Raw genomic sequence first — 18,854 nt, 5'->3', positions numbered from 1 at the left:
AAAGTACTTATTTAATGTAAAAAAAAACAAATTCTTTTTTGATGTGAAAATTTTGTATTAACAAAATTTACTGTAAAAAATTACTGTAAATTACACAATTGTAAAATAAAGATAAATAAATAAAAATTAATTGGATAATTTTTTATTAATGATAGATATACAATAAATTATTTGAAAAATTATTATTTCTACGTTGGCAGTAAAATAACAACTAATTAGTATTGTGCACTATTGTATTACTGTTTAAATCATTCTGTAAGGTACTTTACGTATATCAGGTACTGTGAACTGTGCTGACATTACCGATGGTTTTCTGTGAATTTTAGTTTTAACATGATCGATCTGTCATTGAAATAATGCCGTACTTATTTACAACAGAACAGTACGCTGAATGCTACTCATTTTAAGTGTGTGTAATGGTAGTGTTGCACCAGAATATGATAACAGTTTTCAGAATCACAGGATTCCATATCCCAAAACAATTATCATAACATTTTGCAATCTTCAAGAAACAGGTTCACTGCCTAGTACTCATAGAGCTACAAATTATCTGTTCAACACAATGTTGTTATTGATGAAATTATTACTGATGCAGTTCAGTACAATCCAGGGGTCAGTACACACGTCTTTCTAAGCAGATCATAGTTTTGCATTTCATTTCATGGTTTGGAGGTCACTTGAACAAAACAAGTCTTTTCCTTATCATAAACAGGTCAGTTGAACATTTACACCCAGCAAACAGTCCGCTTCACTTGGAGTTCTGCAACTGGTGGAATACAAATCGACAACTGTATAAGTATGTTTTGTTTACAAACAAGGCAAATTTCATTCAAGATAGTGTTAAAAACTATTTAAGCAATAAAAACTTACATAGGTAGAAGTAAATCCTCATGAAACGGTATAAGGCAATTTTCAACACCGATTTAGCATCAATGTATGGGGCGGCCTTCTTCAGAATCAGCTATTTGGACTGTTCACATTACTTGGCTGCTTAAATGCTGAGGTTTACTTACACTTTCTTCAAGAACTGCTGCAGCTGGTTGAAGATGTTCCTCTCACACTGAGTCGCAAAGTATACTTCTAGAAAGAAGATGCACCTCCCTACTTAATTATCATTTCCCTGAGAAATGGATTAGAGGTCCACATTCCTGGCCACCAAGATCGTCTGAACTAACATCTTTAGATTTTTGCATCTGGGGATGGATGAAAAATATTGTAGACTATCAAAAATACATTCAAGAGAGAAATTAATTGTCCGTATTATGGATGTGACTGAACAACTTAAGGACAGCACTAAAGAACTAAAAAGAATAACAAAACCAGTAAAGAAGCTTGTCAAGAAATGTGCTGAAAATGGCAGGGTCATATTTTAACATTCATAATAAAATAGTATTTATAATGTACTGTAATCTAGTGTATAATAAAATTTGAATTTTTCTTTCTTTTCTTCAACTTTTCTTACACCATTTTGTTCAGAATTAAATTAACTCTCAGAATTAAATTAAATTAAGTTTTGCTTAAGAATTTTACGTGTTTATTACCCATTTAAAAGTTATTGTACTCAACACAAAAAACAGGGTTTTTACTCCCAATTTATTAATTTTCACTCCAGATTTCTCAAAAAATATTGCACATCCAGTTCTTGGACCTATTTTATTCAATTTTTCATGTCAAAAATTATAAGAAGTCACTACTAATTTTGCTCCTTAATTCACTTGCTAAAAATTTCATTATGACCTCTTTTTACCAGGATAGCTGAAATTTGTGTAAAATCTTTCACTAAACACAGCTTGTAAACAAAGCTTTTTAGATAATCTGTTTATTTGAACTTTTCCCATTATTTTCATGAGTAGAATATGTTTTGATAGTCCTGGGAGAACTTTGTGATACGTAATATTAAATAAAATTATTCCATCAAAACACTACATAAGTTAAATTAGCACATTAATTCCAAGAATCAATTTTCACACAATCCTGCATCTTCAGTAGATATTTAATTCTACAATTACATTAAAACTGAAATTTGAATAAAATATATAAATATATAAATATATATATATATATATATATATATATATATATATATATATATATATTTTATTATGTGGTTTAATAATATTAAATATATATATATATATATATATATTTAATATTATTTGAAATATAAACCAACAAAACACAGTAAGGTAAGTTTAACTATCGTTAATTAGGTTTTTATCCTGCACCTTCAGTTGGTATTATTAAATTCTATATTTATTACATTAAAACGTTCTTTTAATGTAATTTTTTTTTATTAAAATATTTTGTATCGTGAAATTTTGAATGATATTATAAGTGTTCATGTAATTTTTCTGTCCAGCACTAGAATAATTTAATCTCTAAAGCATAGCATCTTCCTTTGTTCTATTGTCATTATTTCTAACTATATTATTTCTACTTATTTCTATCATCCTCGAATGTGATCTGATTGTTCATTATTTTATATTTTTATTTATAAATGTAATTTCTCGAATATATACATTTTTTATCATCACAAATCTTAAAATCTCTAAAATTGTATTTCAATCTGTAATACTATGTTTGCATTCTAACAGATGGTCAGCTACATTAGATGTACCTCTCTCTTATTTCTATTTTTGTATGTTGTGTAATGTTCTGCAAATCTTTTTTTAAATGATCTATTGGTTTTATAAACCCATATAAATTTTACTGTATTTGTTGCATTTAATTTTATATATCCTCTTAATTTCTTTGTATTATTTTTATTATTGTTATTTTTGAAACATTCTATAACGTGATTATTTGGTTTATATACTTTTTTATACTTATTTGTATCATTTACATTAATAATTTTTCCTATTATTTTATGCGTGTAATCAATTCTAGATTAATTAATTTTTGTATAATTAATTGTTATTTAAAGATTAACAAACACTATTATTAATCTTTGTGTTATTCTTTTACTGTTGTATTTAGTATAATTATTTTGCTATTTATTATTCTGCTTTTTATAAATTTTTTCCATAATTTCAACATTGAAACCATTAAATATTACTATTTGCTTTATTTTGTATATTTCTTTTTTGAGTTTATTTCTACTGGTTTTTTTTTTTTACAGTGAATTGTTCTAAATATTTTGTTTTTACATGTATCAATTTTTTATAATCATGGGTGGCTAGATTTTAAAAGTACTGTAATATTATTTGTTGTGGGTTTTCTATAAACTGATGTTTTTGTTATATTGTTTAAGTTTATTTTGATTCCAATATCTAACAAATAAATTCTTCTGTTATTTTCTATTTAGTATGTAAAATTTAAACTATTATCGTAATTGTTAAGCTTTTAAAATGATCAATTTCTTTATTTATAGCTGGTTACATATGACTAAAATATTATCTACATATCTTATCCACAATAATATTTGGTAGTGTATATTTAGTATGCCATGAACTATTTTATTTTCCAAATCTTGTATAAATATCTCAGACATAATACTAGGTACACAGATTCCATTGGTAAGCTTTCTATTTGTTAATAACAATTATTCTCATACTCAAAGTAATTTTGAAGACAAATATTTCTTATAATAATGACAAATACATTGGTGTATTCTGAATTTCATTTGATCTATTTTCTATTATTTCTATTGACTTGTCAATTGGTATATTAGGTTACATGTTAGTGATATCATAACTTACTACCTTTGTGTCATAGTTAAAATTTAATAGAATTTGATTTATGTATGATTTCATAACTATTTTTACCTCCTTGTATGAAGTAAAGCAAGTATTATGATCGTGAAAAATTTAGGTTTCAGATTTTAATGGAAATATCCATTTTGACTAGTTTCAGCGTGACATCTGTACGTACATACGTATATATGTATCTTGCATAATTCAGAAACAATTAGCTATAGGATGTCAAAATTTTGGATTTAGGACTGTTGTAACATTTAGTTGTACATTTCCCCTTTTGATTGTGGTCAACTGGGCCAAAAGTGTCTAAAAAAGTCCAAAATCCCCAAAAATTTGAATTTTGGACTTCACTAATAAGTCCTCATTGACAGCTTTTCAATGATGTATCATAAGTGGTATTTATTTTCAGTGGTTCCAGAATTATAGCCAAATAAAATTTTTATTAATGAAATATTTGGATCTTACAAGGGGAAGGCACATCAGTTTGAATCAGACTTCATCTCTTTTTTTTTTAATTTAAATATATTGATTTATTAATAATTATTAACACGTGATTGTAAAAAATTTGTCAATAAATAATAATTCAATAATAGAAATTAGAAGTTATTAGTGAAGTAAAATTTTATGTACTTTTAAAAATTTACTTTAATATGTATATGTAACAGAATTTGTGAAACATCTGATTATTTAATATTAATTGAAAATTATATTTTAGAATTGTATTATTTTTTAATTTTCTAGTTTAATTTCTGTTTAACTTTATTTAATTATTCTGGAATTTCTGTTTAATTTTATCTACATTAAAGTTATACCGAGTGACTGATACACCCTTACAAGAACATATACAGTGAGGTATACATGCCTGATCTTTAATAAACTGAAAAAAATTCTTATCTTCTATTTCATTACTCCTCTGATATTGTTGGACAATACTCTACCTAAGTCGAAGTAATTCATCATTTCATTTGTTTGTTTTTTGTTGCCAATCATTTAAATCGCTGTTTGGTTTGATGTAATTCTTCTGATTTTAATTTGTGTACATGTTCTCTAGTTTTCAAATTTTCTTTCTCTTTACATTCATCATCTTCTCTTAATCTTTTTAATCTTTCTTTGGTTTTAACATTTTCTTCCTCTTTATATTTATCATTTTTTCTTAATGATTTTATTCTTTCTTTGTTTGAAACATTTTCTTCTTTATTTTTATTTTTTGGTTTTAACATTTTCTTTCTCTTTATATTTATAATCTTCTCTTCATTTTTTTTATTCTTCCCTTGTTCTTAACATTTTCTTTCTCTTCATATTCATCTTCTTGTTGTTTTTTTGAGATGTATTTCTTCATGTTGTCTTTCTTTTTCCTGTATGATTGTTTCTTTTCCATTTTTTATTATTCACCAAATAATCAAATAATAAAAATTGAATATTTTACATCGTATGGTCAAAATTGACATTTGTAACCAGTATTCAGGAATTCACTAAATGGAATAGTTTAGTTATTATTAACTTTTATTTATAAGGCACACCAGAAATCTGAAACTTTTGTTAATCAGCAACTCACAAAGGTACGAATAATACTGATCTAGTAATACAAGAAATAAAGGGAATTTTACTCTATCTTAATATTTCATGTAAAATTGTTGAATTAATAATTGTATAAATATTTGATGTTGATAAAAAGTAATATTTCAGCAATTGTGTAACTGTCCAATTTATTAAAGAATTGAAAGATCGTATCTCACTTTCCAATGAAGTGCACCAAAACATGTGTGTATGTAATTTAATAGGCTTACAAGGAAGTCATATGGTGTCCACATCAGATATTTTACATTATGTTTATGGGTTAGACTGAATTTACTCTTAGTAATTTACTATTATTTTGGCTGTGAAACATTCAGGTGCTGTTATAAAATTTATTAATAGTTTTATAGGAATATTTATTTTATGTAATTTTGGTAGTCCAGTGATTATATATATATATATATATATATATATGTGTGTGTGTGTGTGTGTGTGTGTGTGTGCGCGCGCGCGCGCACGTGCACATGTTTGTGTAAAGGCAAAGATAGCAGTGATTTGTGAGTGATATTGAACATGATGTACATGAAAGGTAGGGAAAAGCAAATAAAATTTTAAATCAGTGGATTTCTGGTAACAGGGATACCTTAAGAGTTAATCTGCTATCAGAGGAAGTATGGTTGAATTATTTTCAGTCTTTATGGACTTCAGGAAAGAGTAATGTTATAGGAACTTTATAATATATTATGTAGTTGCAGAAGTAGAAAAGCACCAGGGCCTGACAAAATGTGGAGTTGTTTAAATATGCATCAAAAATATTTAAGATGACATTACTTTCCTTTTATAACAGCTGTGGGAAGTTGGGAAGTGTACCGGACTCTTGGGATGAATCTCAGGTAGTACCTGTTTTTTAAGAGAGGTAATAGGCAAGATTGTGAAAATTATAAGGGAATACGCTTGCTGAATGCTGGATACAAAGTCTTTGCTAAAATAGTAGTAAGTAGTACAGAGTATTGCAGAACTGAGATTAGAAGAGGAACAGCATGGATTTCGCAGAGATGGTCTTGTATGTACGCACGCAAAAACACACTACCGCCTCCCGGTGCACGATCTACGACGAGAACCTTTCTCCTTCGCTGTGACGCCTCTCGATGCCGTCGCCTGGATGACCAGGATCATTCTCGAGGTACGTCTAAATTTTTTTTTATCCACGTATGTGTGTGTGTGTGTGTGTGTGTGTGTGTGTGTGTGTGTGTGTGTGTGTGTGTGTGTGTGTGCGCCGCAGCAATAGACACCGCCGCCTCCCGGTGCACGATCTACGATGAGAACCTCTCTCTCTGTAACGCGCCTCCCGACGCCATCGCCCGAACGACCAGGATCATCCTCGAGGTACGTCTAAATTGTATTTTTTTTCACGTGTGTGTGGGTGTGTGTGTGTGCAACGCCGCCTCCCGGTGCACGATCTACGACGAGAACCTCTCTCTAAATCTACTTCACGCGCGGTGACGACGACGACCAGGATCATCCTCGAGGAACGTCGTCTTAAAAAAAAAATCAGGTCGGCAAAAGACTGCTCGCAGGCAACGGCGTCAAAAAACATGTCACAATCCAAGATGGCCGACGACCGCCATCTTGGATTACGTCCATTTTGGCGTACCATTTTCCGTACTACTAACTGGCATATATTTGTTTCTGATTATTGCAATTAAAGCACATAAAAAGAATACTACAAGAAAAAATAAATATTTAATAGAAATACTTATTAATAAATTATTTATAACAAAATAAATATTAAATATTATTTACTTATTAAAATTAATATTCATAAATTACTTAAATAATATTATATATCAATTAAACAACCTTATTTAACATTTGTTACGGAATAATTACTTCAATTTATGAATTTAAAAATAAAATTTAATACTGTTTATTTGTTTATTATTAACGAATACTACTTTTACATCTATATTAATATAATAATACTATTTACATTATTTATATAAGCAATACTTAAATTTATGAAAAAACTTAAAATCATAAAACTAATTATACCTGATCTATATCAGTAGCTTCTGGTAGAGGAAGATTCTGTAGAAAATCAGTTTCTATTTTCTCTTCATCTATTTCTGACACACAATGTTCCATCAGACAATACAATTTATTTCTTACAATACTTGCATCTTTACATATCATTAGTTTTTTCTGCGAAATAAAAACAAATACACAAATTTAAAATGGTTAAATTAAGATTTCATTGTTTTGAACTTAAATGATGGTAAAGTACCTTTCAACATTTGCTTACTCTTTATTCTGAACTAAGATACTTGACACCAGAAAATGGAGACACATTATAATTGAAATTAATTAGGACCTAAATCAGCTCAAATTTTTGAACATCAATTATTAAAATAGCAGACTAATAAAACATTAAATTAACTATGGTAAAAAAAATAAATGAGTTAAGCACTAAGTACTTTTATTGTTAAATATAAATTACTTGTAACATAATCACACGTGGCTGATGATAAAAATCTCAAATTTGCACATCTTACTGTGTTTTTGTAGCTGATTCTATCGCAAATAAAAAGGTTTTTTGTGTATTGTACAAATAAAAAGGTATAACCTGTCAAAAATCTTGTAAAACCTGTTAAAAGCAATACCACTTTGACTCATTAAATAAGTGCTCCAAGAGGGTTTCTTGTCTCCTTTGCATGTTTAGTATCTGACTTTTTAATGGCCTTTGCAGGGTTCCCTTTGCCACCTCTAGTTTTGTTTTTAGTGCCACCTTCCACACCATCACAGGAGACTTTCCTTAAGGATGACACAAAGAAATGCCTTTCGGCTTCAAGGTCAAAGTCTTTTTTGTTACTGCATAAATTAGCAAAATTCTTTTTATTTTTATACTGACTTGAAGCACCAGTAAAATACATGGGTTTTTTAATTTTCTGATGTACTTCCTGAATATGGTCTGTTAAAAGTTTTGGAAAACAATAAAATGTTGCTGTATCGTAATTCAAATGATCACTTAAAATACAGACAATTTTGTGTTATAATACATTATTTTCTTTGAAATAGAACACAAAAGGGTGAACTGTGGCTTGGCTGTTGACCCAATGGAAGCTTTGTATCTCATCTTGAACAGGAAATGAAAAGTGTTTTGCAAAGTCTGCCAGCACCAAACATTCTTCACTAAATTCTGATTTTTTCTTCTTGAAAAACTGAGCTTGGTTTGACATGAAATTGTGAATTATCAGCTTTTAAAATTTTTCCATTAATGATTTGAAAAAACTCACCTTTGGTCTGAAGAACAATAATCATCTCTGTCCTACCAGCTGTTACCCACTGTTTGTACATTATTGTATCTGGCAACACATCATACTCTTTGGAAAAGTTGAGCATGTCAAACACTGCCATTTTACCTGGTCATTTGGTGCACACATTCATCATACAGCTGTAGTTATCTTTGTCACAAACAAAGATCCTTATAATCAACGTTAAGTTTGGGACAATCAATCCTGCATTTGATGTTCTGGTGGTGGGGCAGACACATATTGTACAAGTTCCGAATGCACCAGCCAAGATACACCAATCTGGATGGAGTTCGCAGAACTTTGAACACCCAACTTTTTCCTCAGGGTTTTCACTTTTAAAGGAGACATTTAAATTTATCAGAATAAGGCGCTTTTGCTTATGCACTTTGATACCATCAACACAATCCTTTGTGCTGACAATACTTTGATTGCTAACACAATCCTTTTTACCAGGACATAACGTGCTATTATTGTCATCTTCATAAAATAACACAACTTTTTTAATTGTGTCGTTACCAATTCCTGTAATTTATGACTTTTACCTAAGTCCAGTAGAATGCCTTGCTCATTAATTAATTCTGTAGCAAGTCTAACCAAATGCTCAAGACAAATAGAGCTCTGATATTATTTTAGATCTGGTCCAAGACTGGGGAAGTAAACTGATAATGTTAACCTTATCTTCTTTAGAAGCAAGAACACATTTTTATTTTAGTTTTAAAATAAAATGATCCATCTTATTCATGTGAAGAAAATTGAGCTGGATTTTCATTTTCAGAAACTTTTGAGTGAAAACACAATCCAAAATTCTTTTTTAATTTCTCAGATACCTTATTTATTTATTTAAAATTTTAATGCTGATGGCCTTTGATCCGTGCTTTGTTTTTTCAATTTTTATGGAGGTGATACACCCAAAATGCAACAAGAAGCATCCAATTGTTCAATATTGTGATGTCGGGCAATGTGTTGCTCTTGGTCAACCGGCCCCATCAGAGTTATTTAAAGCCAAATTTGAATTTTTAAAAAATTTAGTTTTCAAAAATTCATAAAAATTTAGGGGTAAGTATATCACCATTAATATTATTTATGGTAAAACTACTAACATATACCTACATATATAAAAATAATTCAAACTGTGTATGCGATCCCCGCCTCTTGAAAAAAATTACCAAAAGTGAAATTTCACAGTTTTTCATTTTTAACTTTACTGGCAATTTTCTCATTGAAAGAAGAGAGATAGGTAAATAAACCACTGGATCAATCTTTTTACCTTGAGAAAATATGATTAAATTGCTTTTTGTTTCTTCCTTCCAGGACCAAACCCTTACAACCACAAAAATAGGTGTGCACATCATATTGGTTAAGGAACCATCCTTGGGTCACTTCAAATGGATTGACCCCTATGTGAAAATCTGTAGTTTTTAGTTTTTATCATTTTTTTATATAATGAGTGTTTAATGATAATTTAATTTCACAGTATTTATTTTAATATTTCATTTTTATTGTAATATTTCATTTTAATAGACATCAATTGAATGTTTTGTGTAAATGTTTTTCCAAAAAACTGCAGAATTATATTTCAGATGCTTCTTACACGAAGGCCAATTGTACATGAGTAAATATGGTATTATTTAATGTAGGTCCTTTGTTCAATGTCTTGGACAAAGGAAAGAAACTGAAAGTACCTCTAAAAAAAGAAGTAAACTTTAACAGAATGAATCAGGAAATAGTTTCCTAAAATTTTACTGTACAAGTGAATTCAATGATTTGAATATTAAATAATAAAATAATACTAATAAAACACTTAAAAATTCATATGCTAGTTATTTGCAATAATTCCTATTACAGCATTTAAAAAGAAATATAACTCACCTTAACATAATTCTTATTAGTGAATGGCACTATGTTATGTATTTCTTTTTCATTATTACTGTATATTTGGTGAACCCCTTTAACATAATTACATGGAATAATTGAAGTTCTACGAACTGAACAGCATAAGCAGCTACTTTCCTGAATTAGAAAATAAATATTGCAATATTCTTTTGGAGATAATTTTTCAAACTACTTAATGGTAAAGAATTATTTTTTAAATAGCAGTAAATAATAAAAATCACTGCATTATTAGTTGCCCAAATACGATTATTTTTATAAAGTCTAATAATACCACCAAAAAAAATCAAATATCATAAAATTTTTAATTTTAATAACTACTTTTCAAGAAGCTTGTGTAAATCATGGATTGGTTACTAATCCTAGGTAAGGAAAAGATTCCCTGAAGAGTACTACAGGCTACGGGGTCATTCCACTGGGCCCCAATAAAAAAAATGGCTGTCCTGCTAGCTAAAAAGTGTTGGCAATGAATTTACAAATGGACCATAGATGGTCTGCTGACTCAAATCCTACAATATTTAGAAGGCTTGATGCAGAGGGAGGGAAAAAACAGGAAAAATCAACCCATAGAGCAATGGCCTCTGATTAAGGTAGTTCTGCCTCACCCAGGAACACATTGTATTTACTATTTGATAAAAAATTACACCAAAGAAAAATAGTAACTAAAAAATATACACGTTAATTAAAAATAAAATAATAAAATAAAGAATATCAAAATGTATTACTTAAAATAATATAAAAATCACATTACATTTTATAGAATCCTTGGCTCAATAAATTACAATTTTACTTTTTTAACATGTTGAAAAATATTTTGGCTTATGAAGGTTTGATAAACTTTTTCAAGAATACTCATGCTGCAGGAAAATAAACAAAAATGCAATTCTTTTAAATTTGGCTTTTATACAACTCTGCTAAATAAAACTCTACTACCAAAAGTTTATTAAACCTTAATTTGACAAAAATTTCAAAAGTTGAAATTTAAAAAAAACATGAAAAAGTATTTTACTTCTTGGACAGATTTTTCTATTTTAATGTTTTTAAAAAATCTATTTTATTTTATGTTTTTTTATATTCACAAGCCAGAAGGAGTTTTAAGCAGAAATATCTGAGGTCTAATTCAGATAATCAAATATAGATCTAAGGATTAGAAAGACTTTCTTAAAAATATTTGAGGAATGTAGCACCTTGTTGTACTAAAAATAACAGGAAAAGGCATTTGAAATGAGGTATTATAAGAGGGTAATAAAAAAATTCTGTAACTTAATGAAATATAAAATAAGTCTTAAGACAAATAAGAGGGACTTTATGGAAAATTCTGTAAAGAGGCGAACTAATTTGGTGGATCATGTATTACATCATCCAATTTTAGTTAATTTAGTGAGAAGAAAATGTGCAAAGTAAAAACTACAAAGGAAGATAAGGACTGTAATTTATAAAATAATGTCTGAGAAGTAGGAATATGTAAGTTATGTTGGAGTTAAAAATATTAACATACTACAAAAGGGATGGAAAATAGTGACCCAATCAAAAGGATGATGACTCAAAAAAATTTATTTTCTTTGGTGTATGAACAGGACAAAAAAGTGCTGCCTGTGCAAAAAAAAATAATTCAAAATAAACACAAAGGTATGAAACACATCTTCACAAAAATAAGAAAAGGAATGCAGACAAATTAAAAAAATCCTCCTTTTAAAGGATGAGGCAAAGGCTCTTTGAATGCAATAATATGTTATTATTTTTTGTATGAAAATACTTTGGATATCAATATGGCATCAGACTACATATCATACACAGCAATCATAGAATCAAATACTAAGCAATGAGAATAACAATAAAAAAAATATATATTACCAAATTATAGACAATTTACTTTTTTTTTAATCTTCAACTTAAGTTATGTGGGTAAACTTATAATGGGACTACCAGAAGAACTTCCTCTACAAATGGAAAAGTTACTTAAATCCACCCACTTTGTGAAGAGTAAAGCTTCATAGAGGCTGAACTGAAAATCTCCTCCTTTTTTGAGGTCAGTTAAAAAAAATGTTTTTTGATGATTTAAATCTTATGAAATGAATGTTATCACTAAAGTTGCATTTACCAAATCCATCATGCAACACAATATGAACACTGATCTGGATAATTCTTATTATCAATAGGTCATAATTCTTATTATTAAACTAAAGTTGAGATTTAGACAGGAAAACATCCAAATGACCAATAAATAATTGTTTCTGTAATTCATATGTATGAAAGACAAAATAATAATTGTAACTCATTTTTCTTACTTCATTTTCTCTAACACAAAAATATACAGCTTTAAATATTTTCTTCCTGCTCTATTAATATTGTAACTAAATAATAGAACTTTTTTTTAATACAAAACAAATACTAAATCATCAAGAAATAAGTGAAGATAAACATTTTTTTTATGTACTTTATATACTTAATACCACAAATCATATAATAAAAAATTTGTCAAATTTTCTCAAATATGTTGATTGAAAATGCAAAAACCCTTGCTGGTCTGATTTCATACTTTAAACAACTTCATAAATCCTAATAATTCATGATCCATAAGTGAATACAGAACATATATTCTGGTCCCAACACTGGATACTATTTACAAGTTTCACTCTACATGTGGAAATCAATTTCAGCAAAAAATTTAGCTACATAAAATATAATAAATGTCAGTTTACAGTTATGTAACAAAATAACTAAGAGTTATTTAAAAATAAAAATAAAATAAAATTTATGATGTTAAAGATTAATATTAATTTTTTAAGAAAGAAGACTTACTTCATATTCTGGCAAATTTAATTTGTTCCATTTACCACTTACTTCCCAGAAATAAGTGGCTGGTAATACTCCTGTATTCAGCAGAGTAAAAATAGCAACAGCACCTGATCCCACTGGTACATAACCAAAATCAATTTTTTCTTGTGACAAAGATATGTTAGGATAATTCACTTCTCCTGTAAGTGGGAGTTCATCCTTAAAAAATTAAAAAATGCAAATACAACATATCAACCATATCACAATTATGTTTCACTTGATATCATCAAAATATTAGTCTATTTTCCATTTAATGGTGTCTAATGTAATAAATATAGTACCTCACAATTTTTGTGAAACACTAATCTCTCTCTGTATGAGTTGTAGTTGCTCATGTAGAAAGCTATGAAATCACGTCTTAGACAATGACAATAATTTACCATGATAATAGAAATCTTGTCCTGAGCATAGACACATACCTATATACTTTTATTAGATATGAATATATATTTTTTTCATTTTAATTTTACCCAACTTACCCATGAATGCATTAATAAATGCATCAATCAATTTTTTAACATTTTGTTTTCAATGTTTTTGTCAACATCCAACTAAGAAAATTAGCATAAAAGAAATGTTAAAAATTCTATAAATGGAAATATTGTAGTATGTTCACGACTTGAACTGGATATTGAGAGATTGAGAAATGAAAATAATTAGTAAAATTGACAAGTAAAACAAGACAAATCAATAATAATGACAATAATAGTAGTAGCAATAATAATAATAATCAAAAATAATAAACAACTCACAATAATAAATAAACAAATAAATAATGATTATAGAAATCACAACAACAATAATAGCAATAATAAGGATTTATTCACAGGTAGATAAATAATGAAAAGCAGAATTCAGTCCCAATGACAAAAGACATTAACATGACCGCTAGTCTTAACACTTTTAACCATTAGTCTTGTGTTAACAACAATAATACAATAGATAAGACAAGTTAAAGTTCTTTCAGTGCAAATAGCTTTGCTGTTCACAAATAAAAATACACAAATTATTTTTGAATGAAATTTTGTACTTCTCTTTCAGTTATAGTCTAACAGAAGCTCAAACCATTTCTTGTTTTCATGTGGTGGAATTGCTTGTAACATCATTGTAATTGCGCCAAACTTAGTTTACTAGAAATTTGCTTCTTCACTGACCAGTTGAAATTAGTTCTGCGAATCAGCCTAAGCAAAACATTACGACATCAATCTGCGAGAGCAATCTGCAAGGTGGATATTTGATTTTTTTTCTTTCCCTCTATTTATTTTCCTTTCTTGTATTTTAGCTGAGACCAAGCATTCTCCTTGGAGATTACTCTCGCTGACTGACATCATAATGTCTTGCTTAGACTAATTCACAGAACTAATTTCAACTCATTTTCCCTGGAGTATTTAAACTTCTATCTTCTTTACCTGTTGGACTGGACCCAACTCAAAGCGTGAGAATGATCGACCGCCCACACATTTAACCATGAAATTCCAAACCTTGGTCTGGTAACTCTTCTCACAGAACAACATTTGTTTAGTGTCAGTGGGCAATATTACAAAAGACGATTGTTAAATGGACCTGTTACCTTTACTTTAAGGGTTTCTTTTAGCCCCTTTCTGAATTCCTCCATTATTATATTTTATACTACTTTCTTCTCAAAAGCAGGAATCTGTTCCTCAGGTCTGTTATACTGGTCTTGTTACAATATATATATATATACACACATTATTAAACACAATACACACACACACACACACACACATTATTAAACAAGTTGTGTAGTGTACTGTAATTAATAATAAAATTCACTTATGAATTCATCAAAATAGTAAACTTAATAAACGTACCAATTTATATAATTCAAATTCAAGAATTTATCATCAGTGATAATGAGTATTATTAGATAACACATTAACACTCATTACATTTTAAAACCAATAGTTGTATGATTTACTGTAATGTTGATTAGATAATCGTGAATACTATCAATTATTACACATAATAATGGTAGGACATTATCTGACATTACACTATTTTATAATGAAAAATAAAAAAACACCCTACATTTCATAAATAAGTTTATGTTATGAATTGTAAAGTTTATATTACAGATTACATATTCACATTATATTAGTACACTTAATTTTTATATTATTTACAAATAATATAAATAGATAATATTTATATTATACATTATAAAAGTTTATATTATATAACATTTGAGGGAAAACATCTTATAGGGTTAATGCATTGTGACAATTTAAAACCTTTACAACATAAATATCATAATATCATTGTGTGAAGATGTCTGGTATTCCACACAGTTCTGTAATAGAACCTCAACTATTAATTCTGTATACAAATTAATTGTTTGATCGGTCAGAGATAAGAATGGTAGGAAATGAGGAAGACAATGGATACATATCGAACACTGGAAGAAGTGTTAAAGAGAGAATATTTTATGCAATTTGATGGTGTATAATAGGAACAATTTTACAGCAGCTGAAAGAAAAATAAATGATGTAAAATGGGTTGTGCAAAAATTATATCCACTTTCTTCAATTATTAATCCTTAAAAGGCAGTTTCCATAGTTTTCAGCCTACCTATCTAAAAACAACAATAATGCAAAAGTCAATAAAAAGAATAAGAAACGTAGAAGTAACTTCCAATTTGGGGCTTGTATACAAAATAATCAGAAATAAAAAGTAGATAATAAGAGTATGATTTGAAAATAATAACCAATATATTTGTATATAAAAAATTACAAAAATTCACAAACAAGCTTTATTATTAAATGTTTAATGCAGTTTAATTTATGCAAATATGTTTTTAAATTGAAAAGAGCAATTTGCAGAATTTTGGACTGAAAATAAAAAAAAAAATATATATAGAGACACATTTATACAGAATAAGATTGTGACTTGCTCATATATGGTCTTTCATGTATTACAGATTTTGAATCAGATTTCAAAATGTGGTAAAAGATACAGTAGTTTCTGATAACCTTAAATGTAAATTTAAAGGGAAAAGTAATAATGAAAATATTTAAATGAAAACTGTTTTTTAGGTATTATTTATTTTATTGTATAATCATTCCATATGTTATACATTATCTCCTGGGAGGTATTGGCCAAACTTCAGGGACTGATTCGGGATATAAAAATTAACAAAATCGTTCATGTGGACAAATGCTCTACCTCGCTTCATTTTCCTTCCGTCTAAACTTTTGTGGTTTTTCAATACACATTTATATGTTAAGAACAGATCAAAGATACCTATATGATCTACCAAACATATCCAAAAATAAATAAGCTTAGAAATTCTACCTTTGAGAAATCCGAAACTGCTACCATTTAAATGTTATAATCATTGGTAGCTGCATAAACTTTATTTCTATCAAATTATGATTTATTAAGTAAAACATTAAGTCTTTTATTGTAAACAAAATGAAACCTTACTTATTCAAATTAGTAGATAAACAGCTAAGATTAGGGTGAAACTATTGAAGTTGATCACCAAAATTATGCAGTCTGACAACTGTGTCTGTAGTACTACTTTTTTTAAAAATCTTTTATGAGTACAAAGGATCACTTTAGTCAGTCCATTATCCAAGTCTCTTTGAACGAACTGTTCAGGCCTTGCAGTCCTTCCAGTATTTTATCATACGTTCTGATCTCTGCACCCTTTCTGGTGTTGAAAATGTTCATATTGTGAGTTTATTTCTTATGAGTGTGAAGCGAGCGTTTCTGTCCTTGATTTTTTTGTTTAATTTTATCTTGTCTGTGATGTCTTCTGGTGTAAGGCCAATTTACTTCAGATCCTCTCTGATTTCTCTAATCCACCTGCTTCCTGTCTTGTGTTTTTCAAGTTGAGATTGTACTGTACCAGCTGTTTCAGAAGTCTCGAATCTTGCATCCTTATGCTGTGTCCAAAGAATCCTAGTCTTCTCTAATGCATGGTATCAGTGATGGGAGCTAACTCTTTGTACACAACTTTGTTGCACACGATCCACCAACGCCCATCTGTCTTGTAATTTTTGTTGATCGAGGTTTTTCAATTCTTCTTTTGATTTTCTGGAGTCTGTCTTTCTTTGATTGTTTGTTCAGGTGGAAGAGTGTTGCTGTTCCTTATGTGCTTCCAGTTTCATTACTGTATTATAGTATCTTAATTTTATGTTTGTGGATAGACACGTTTTACTATAGGAGTACCAGAGTTAGTTTCTGTGCTTTAGCTAGTTGTTTGATCTTGTTTGGATCTAAACAAGATCAAACAACTATTGATCTTGTTGATAATTGTTTGATCAAGATCAAAAAAATTATTGATCTTGTTGTTTTTCATTTTAGTAGTGTGTCATTATTTCTCTAAGATAAACTTTATTTTGAATATAAAGATTATTCTGACTTTATTAGTGTTTATATTCACTTCTTTTAATTGTGCTGGTTTCTGGGGGAAAATTTTTGTCTTTTCGAATGATATTTTAAGGCCAATTTTATTTGCATTATTTTGAAGTTCTAATATCTGCATTTTAGCTTTATCAATGACATAAAGTTGTTAGTGAAACCAAGGCAGTTTGTTTTGACTTTTTGGCCTATTTTAATTTTTGGGGTCTTTTTTGAACCATTCCATTGTTACCATTTCCAGAGTGCAGTTGAATAGTAGTGGTGAGGTCCACAGCCTTGCCGCAGTCCTGTTTTGATCTCAAATGATTCTGAGAGTTTATCTCTGACTTTCACTTTTGACTTAGTGTTTGTGAAGGTCACTTTTATCATGTTTATTAATTTGGGATGTACTTGGAGGTGTCTTAGAATTTTTAGTAGGGATTCCCTGTACATGCAACTGTATGTTTTCTTGAAGTCTAAATTCATATCATTTCTGCTTCTTTTTTAATTGTAATCCATTATTAGCTTTAAACTTATGATCTGGACAGCTCCTCTAGGGTCTGAAACCTCCCTGATATTCTCCTAGTTCTTTCTTTAGTTGTAAACTGATCTTGTTGAGAATGATTCTGGAAAGAATTTTATACGTTGTGTCTAGGAGCGAGATTCCCCTGTAGTGTTAAGGTCTGTTTTATCCACTTTTTTGTGTAGCAGATGGATGAGGGCTGTCGTTAAGTGTTGTGGTACTTCTTCTTTGATCCAGATGTTGACAAGCTGTTGGTAAAAGGTGATTTTTGCTGATTTTTCTGCACGTTTTAAGATCTCTGCAAAGGTTTGATCTCCTGCTACTCTGTAATTCTTCATCTCACCCAGTACTTGGAAGACTTCTTTTACTGCGAGAGGGTTGATGTTTTTCAGAGGTGTTGTTACTGGGGTGCTGATGTCAAAGTTTAGGAGATCTGTTGGTTCTTTGCAATTTTAGAGTTTGTTGAAATATTTAGCTAGGATTTCCATGTTGCCTTTATTGTTATGGGCCAGATTATGGTTTTAATCTTTCATTAGTAGGATTAGGGGTTTGTATTTTTGGAGTAGTTTTTTGAAGGTTTTGTAGTAGTCTCTCAACTGCGTTTTATTGAATTCTTCTTCCATTGGTTTCAGTGTGTCTTTATGGTGTTGTCTTTTTATTTTCCTTAGGGTTCGGGTGGTTTCTTTTGTATGTTTAGATTTTGAAAGGATGTTTTTG

The 18,854-nt window shown here is 29.0% G+C and overlaps 1 protein-coding gene across 1 annotated transcript in view; it reads right to left on the bottom strand.

Annotated features, from left to right (window-relative positions):
* The window catches only part of LOC142320066 (hydrocephalus-inducing protein homolog), a 95,554-nt gene that overhangs the window by 31,584 nt on the left and 45,116 nt on the right, over nucleotides 1-18,854 (bottom strand). The window contains exons 9-11 of the mRNA XM_075357742.1: nucleotides 13,214-13,408; nucleotides 10,391-10,531; nucleotides 7,263-7,412 (exon numbers count right to left, since the gene is read on the bottom strand). Of these exons, the coding sequence (XP_075213857.1) occupies nucleotides 7,263-7,412; nucleotides 10,391-10,531; nucleotides 13,214-13,408 (486 nt within the window). The remainder of the gene's footprint in view (nucleotides 1-7,262; nucleotides 7,413-10,390; nucleotides 10,532-13,213; nucleotides 13,409-18,854) is intronic.

This window comes from Lycorma delicatula, chromosome 2 (genome assembly GCF_047948215.1).
Source record: "Lycorma delicatula isolate Av1 chromosome 2, ASM4794821v1, whole genome shotgun sequence".
Lineage (NCBI taxonomy): Eukaryota > Metazoa > Arthropoda > Insecta > Hemiptera > Fulgoridae > Lycorma > Lycorma delicatula.
The sequence above is the reverse complement of the archived record's forward strand: the minus strand, read 5'-3'. Positions and strand labels throughout refer to the sequence as shown.